The sequence below is a fragment of the Elgaria multicarinata genome, chromosome 8, assembly GCF_023053635.1.
Source record: "Elgaria multicarinata webbii isolate HBS135686 ecotype San Diego chromosome 8, rElgMul1.1.pri, whole genome shotgun sequence".
NCBI lineage: Eukaryota > Metazoa > Chordata > Lepidosauria > Squamata > Anguidae > Elgaria > Elgaria multicarinata.
This window is the reverse complement of record NC_086178.1, coordinates 89,780,038-89,786,037: the sequence shown is the minus strand read 5'-3', so window position 1 is coordinate 89,786,037 and position 6,000 is coordinate 89,780,038. Positions and strand designations below refer to the sequence as shown.

At 42.8% G+C, this 6,000-nt stretch overlaps 1 protein-coding gene across 1 annotated transcript in view; it reads left to right on the top strand.

Moving 5' to 3' along the window:
• Positions 1 to 337: 337 nt before the first annotated feature.
• The window catches only part of OIT3 (oncoprotein induced transcript 3), a 37,086-nt gene continuing 31,423 nt past the window's right edge, over positions 338 to 6,000 (top strand). Inside the window, exons 1-2 of the mRNA XM_063132976.1 lie at positions 338 to 597; positions 5,333 to 5,707. Of these exons, the coding sequence (XP_062989046.1) occupies positions 528 to 597; positions 5,333 to 5,707 (445 nt within the window). The 5' untranslated portion in view covers positions 338 to 527. The remainder of the gene's footprint in view (positions 598 to 5,332; positions 5,708 to 6,000) is intronic.

Sequence of the window (6,000 nt, the reverse complement as noted above, 5' to 3'; positions counted from 1 at the left end):
TCTCTCCACTATTTCCTCTGATTAAGTCTCCATGGTTGCCCTTTCCTCATTCAGGGTATTGACAAAAAAACGAAGACAGAGAGAGTAGGAGCCATCTTTCCTCCTTCCCCCATCTCCACAGGATGTCTCTGTATCCCTTCCTTAGCGGTCCTTTCCAGATAAGATAGCAGAGGTGTCACTGCCGGGCACTTTGTGCAAGAAAACAATTGGAGGATGGGCCTCAAAACAAAAATGAATGGAAGAGGAGGAAAAAATAGCCATCTTTGTCTTCAAAAGGCAGAGCTGCTGAGGGCAGGTCAAGGCCACAGCTGAGCTCCGTATCCCCTCGCCTCTTCCTCTGATAAAACCTCCAGTACCCTTGATAGTCCCTCTCCCTCCCTCTCTCTCCCTCTCTCTCTGTGAACTTACTTTGAAACTCCAGAATCTATTAGGACACCTGGCGTGGTTGAGAGAGGATCCAGGTGAATCCACGGCGTGCGCTTAAAAGGGATTCCTTTGATGTTGCACATTGTCTTTGTCAAAGGGGGATGTTCCTGCTTCTCGTTCTGTCCTTCTGCCTCCGTGCTAAAGCACAGCCCTTACAGGAGAACACAGTGGGTGAGTAGATGCAAAGCCCTTGGTTAGAAGCTTGACTGTAACGCCTTTGCAGTCAGTCAGGTTTTAATGCAGTAAATATACCCCTTTGCTGTGCGCTGTCCAGAGTTATGGTTGCATAGCCATTGCAGGGATCTTGTGTTTCCCTATGCGCTGAATGTTGTACTTGTCAAAAAGTGTGATTCCATATAAATGTCTTTGATTTCTTGTATGAATACCTGTCTAGTTCAGTGCCATAAGCTGTCTTTGGTGACAATGGTGGGCTAAACATTTTTCTAAAGAAATAAATACATCTCGATATTGGCTTGGATCCTACATTGGTTCTCCCTTTACATAACGGACTGTGATTTCCATCAATGCCTCCTACATCTACTGCTCCCCACAATATTCTCAAGGAACTCCCAATCCCTGGGAGCAGATTTTCAGATTATTGAAGGGGGAAAGAAACCCCATTCCATCAAGATGAACCCTGTTCTATTCTTGGATGTAAAGTTAGGATTCAAGCCATTGTTCATAATATGGAACCTGTGATGTGATTCCACTTCCCTTGTTCATGCCATGTTGTGCATGCCTCAGAGCAACCTGATGTCCTCCAGATGTTCTGAACCATAACTCCTAGTATATCTGACCACTGGCCATGTTGGCTGGGGCTGATGGGACTTGTATTCCAAACCTTCTGGAAGGCACAAGGCAGGGAAGGCTGCTTTAGGGAAGCTGGACAATATTCCCCTCCTCATCCTGCTGCTGTATCTATCAAATACTAAGTTTTCTTCAAGCATCTACTACTACGACTACTACTACTACTTCAAGTGATGAAAGACCAGCAAATTTATGTCCTTCCCTTGTACTAATAATGCTTTAATGTTTAAGGAGGCATTTGTTTTTCAATATTCCCTTTTCAATTTTATTTCATTCTCTGGAGGTGGAACATTTCCCCATTCTAGTGCAAAAATGTACTATCCAGATATTTCCCCCCAAAGGGGATAAACACCATTTCAGCAGTACCCCTACAGAGTAGGACTAGTCATACATATCACATACAGGATGGCTGCATTCTGAAGATCAGTTGGAGGAAACAACGCAGTATGGTCACACAACTGGCATATCCCTAATTACCCGTGTCAGGTTCCAGGTTGCCATATAATCCAAACATGGTGTGTGATGTGGCTAGGGTGCCTTCTTACCCATCCCACAACCCATACTGCAAGCCTTGAGTTGTAGAGTGGATAAGAAGCCACCCTATACCCCGTACGTTGGGTTCAGACAACACAACCCACGACGCAGCACAGGTAATTAGGGAAATGCTGGTCATGCGACTAGAACATGTGTGTAGAGTGGGTGAGTTGAATAACCTATACTGTGTTGTTTTCCCTGCTGGTCATCTGAACCCAGTCACTGAATATTGAGCTGTTGTTTTTGAATGGGGAGTTTTCGAGACTAATCCAGCCAATGGTAAAGTGAACCCTTTCTCCAATTGTCTAGCTAAATCCTAAGATTAAGTAAACGTAGGTCCAGGAATTATTGTCATGAAGATTCCACTTTTGAGAAACAAAATGAAACATGGTTGTTTCCAGGAAAATGAAAGAAAATATTGGATTGTATCCAGTGTTAGTCTAACGTAAATCCCATTCATTTCTAAGTAGCACTAAACCGGATACAATCTAGAGATGTTGCTTGTGTTCCCTAATACCGTTTCTCAAAGAATACTAGGAGTATTTCTGTGTTTACATGAATTTACTCATTTCATCCTCACAACAACCCTATGAAGTAGGTTAGATAGAGACAGACCCAAAGCCGGTGAGCTTCATGGCTGAGCATGGATTAGAGTTGGGAGGTGAAGGAAATACGGTATCTGTGCAAGAGATTCCCATACTCTCACTAAGCCAGAGTCCCATAGAGATGCAATTGAAAGAGTAGGCATCCTTCTCTAACCTGGTGACTTCCAGAAGTTTTGGACTACAGTTCCCATCAGCCCCAATCCAGTATGACCAATAGATGGGGATTGAGGGAATTGTAGTCCAAAACATCTGAAGAGCACCAGGTTGGGCAAGGCATGCAATATGATGAAGCATGGGACACCCATGCACCTTATTCTAACTTTGGGTTCAGAGGCAGAATTTTATTTTTATTTTTTCTTTGATGTTGTTGTTGAGAAATTCCTTTGGTGAAAGGCAACATTCCAGTAAAGTCCAAAGACCAAATCTTGGATCCGTTCAGATAGAAATTGTATGCCTGTGTTGGGGTGTGTGGTCGTGGAATGAACCGTTATGCCACAATGACTGTGTGACTTTTCCGTATTTTCTCACCATGGAGCAAACAGCAGATTGCAGAGAGAACGGCGGATTTGGATTGAGAGAATAAACAAGGTTAACCACAGACAGTCCGATGGAGAGACAGGCACACAGCTGCATTTCAGGCTTGTTGTTGTTTTAAAGCCAAATCAGTCATGCCTCTCCTGCAAGAAGTGTCAGTTGATTTGAGTTCAAATCGGAGCTATAACAAAGTGTGGAGTGCCCATAGTCACTGTTCCAAGCAGTCAGCCATGCCCTCCTTCATGAGACTCCATTCCATTAACCTCCCCACGATGGTCATTCAGCACGTCGTAGCCACGAGCATGGTAGTCCTCATTGGGCTGTTTGGGAGTGGGGTTGGGGCAGTTCCCCACCTCTGCCATGATTTTTTTTTCGAAAGGCACTTGGGTTTTTTGTACTTCTGCAAATTTTGCGGTTCTCCCAAGCCTCCTACTTGTATGTGAGTGGTACCATTCTAGCTACATAAATGACGGGATCCACTGCCTGAATATTGCAAATCAAGGGAATGATGCATTGCAGCTGCCTCAATATCCATAATCATAGCTAAATGAACCAACAGTAAACACTCCGTAGTCACAGTTAATTTCTGCCTAAAGTATTTTCTCATTAAGTTACAATGCATTCTTATTTTCAAATGGTGCCAACAATACCACACAATTCCTAAAATTTAGTTGAACTAATAAAACAGCAGCAGGGGCAGCCCAGTAGGAAATCAAATCTCAAAGAGGAGGAAAATGCTTTTTGCTCAATTTTGATACGACTAATCAGAGCAATCGGCTGTTTTAGTTGAAGGATAGTGAAAAGTAATGAATTTCCCTTAGTCAGAAAAATATTAGCATAAATCCTGCTTTAATGGTGGACATGGCCAGTCATGGTTAAGTGGTGCTTAATCAGGTGTTAAATGTATGCAAAGATTTAAGCTGCTAACTTCTACTGCAGAAGCTGCTATGGGAAGATTAAATACAGCCCTGATGAAAAGTGAAATGAATATTTTTATTACATCCTTCTCTCTGGCGGCTTCCACTTTAATTCCACCCCCCCCCCAAAAAAAAGTTCTATAAAATCCTGTTTGTTAGGAACAGGTTGACTCAGATGGCCTTTGCACATACACACAGCTCTTATTGCAGGTGACAGCATTTGTGGGGGAGATCAAGAATTCAGCATTGCTTAAATGCAACATCTTGCTGTTACCCAATTAGGAAAAAGCCTGCCCTTGAAGGCAGTTCAAAGCTTCTGCATGTGCAGAACTCTGGCCCTTTTACTGATAAGCAAGTCTGTCACACGAAAAGCCATGCCAATTTTGTCATATCTGCATTGGCTGTTAGAGGTTAGTTCTCAGGTGTGAGTCAAGGTGCTGGATAGTATCACCTGTAAAACACCTGGGCCTTGCATTCCTAGGGAATTCCCTTTACATATATTCCTTTCCTACAGATCAGAGGAAGAAGCTTTGTGCGTTCTTAAACTAGAAACCATCCAAATGTCTTTTTGAGGTCACTCTTGAATTTACCACATGGTACTTCTATCACTGTGACAAGATTTGAGGCTGGTTTTTCTTCAATATTGTCCAGAGTTCATATTGCTTTGATTTTGCATGAGCGGAAATAAATTACAGCACATGCCAGAAACAAGGTTGCCCCCCAAAATGCTATCTGAAGGAAATTTCTAATAGATGTGGGCTAATACATGTGAAGCCCTTATAATTAAGTATACAGTAGATTGATTCCTGATGCTCTTCCATCTGCTATCACTAGAGCTGCAAGACATTAACCATGAAAAATAAAGCTAAATAGTGGGATCATTTGTTAACTAAATGTCAGATTCAAAATGCAATTTTTGTCATTTTACTCTTTGTTAAATCAGATTACAGCCTATTAGATCTTCTTCTTTTTTTAGTTATCTGTTGGTGTGCTGATATTCCAAACTATGCATAGCACATATTTAGAGGGGTGGTATAAACTGCTACTTATGTATTGTGGAAGACATGGTCCATTATGTATCGTACTGTTCTCTGTTTAATTCCCCTAGGATAGGTTTCTGAAAAGAGATTCGCGATGAGAGAGAGAGAGAGATCCTTTTTTGAACAGCAGGGAGAAGGGTTGTTACCTATTTGGTGACAGGATACATATATTGAACACAAGGTTTCTATTATTGGCTTTGCAGCCCAATGGATTAGATACAAATGTATTATACAAAATGATGTTCAATGGGCCCAGGGATCATCTACAGTATCTTAAAATGTATCTTTCACTCTGATTATGTTGTATGTGATGACCAGTGGCTTTTAGCAAATAAATTTGACTGACTGAATTGGTCATTTGTTCATGTTTTCCTACTCGTTATTTCTTAGATCTCTCTCCACAGATTTCCAGCAGGTATAATAGTGTCCTTTGTTTGATCACAGCTGGCTTTTCCCTTCTGTGTTCCAGCTCTCGATCCTTGTTCCGCCTATATCAGTCTGAATGATCCTTGGAGGAACACAGACTATCAGTTCAATGATTCTGTTGACAACCCAGAGTGCGACAGCCATGTTGATGGAGAATGGTACCGCTTCACTGCGATGGCTGGTGATGCCATGCCCACCTTCTGCATCCCAGAGAACTCCTGTGGTACCCACGCCCCAATTTGGCTGAACGGCAGCCACCCTCAAGAGTCAGATGGCATTGTCGAAAGGCAGGCCTGTGCCACCTTCAATGGAAACTGCTGCTTCTGGAACACAACTGTCAAAGTGAAAGCATGCCCAGGAGGCTACTATGTCTACCGCTTAACCAAGCCCAGTGCCTGCTACCATGCCTACTGTGGACGTAAGTGACCCCCAACTCAGTTCTGCTTTCGGTTGCAATGCTGCTTTCAGCACAGGGTGTGAAGAGGGCTATTTAGATCTAAAACAGATGATCTGGGAATCACATGACCCAGTTGATTCTGGATTGAACCCTTCTCCTCTGCAAGTGGAAGTTCACATGTCTGAATGATTCCTCGTGTTGCTGCCATCCCCTATTTTTAAAAAAACACCCCCTATATAGGCACAACTATCCTAACCCTCTCTTCAAGATGATCTCTTCTCCCAGACACGAGTCCTTCCCCCTGACTCGCTAGT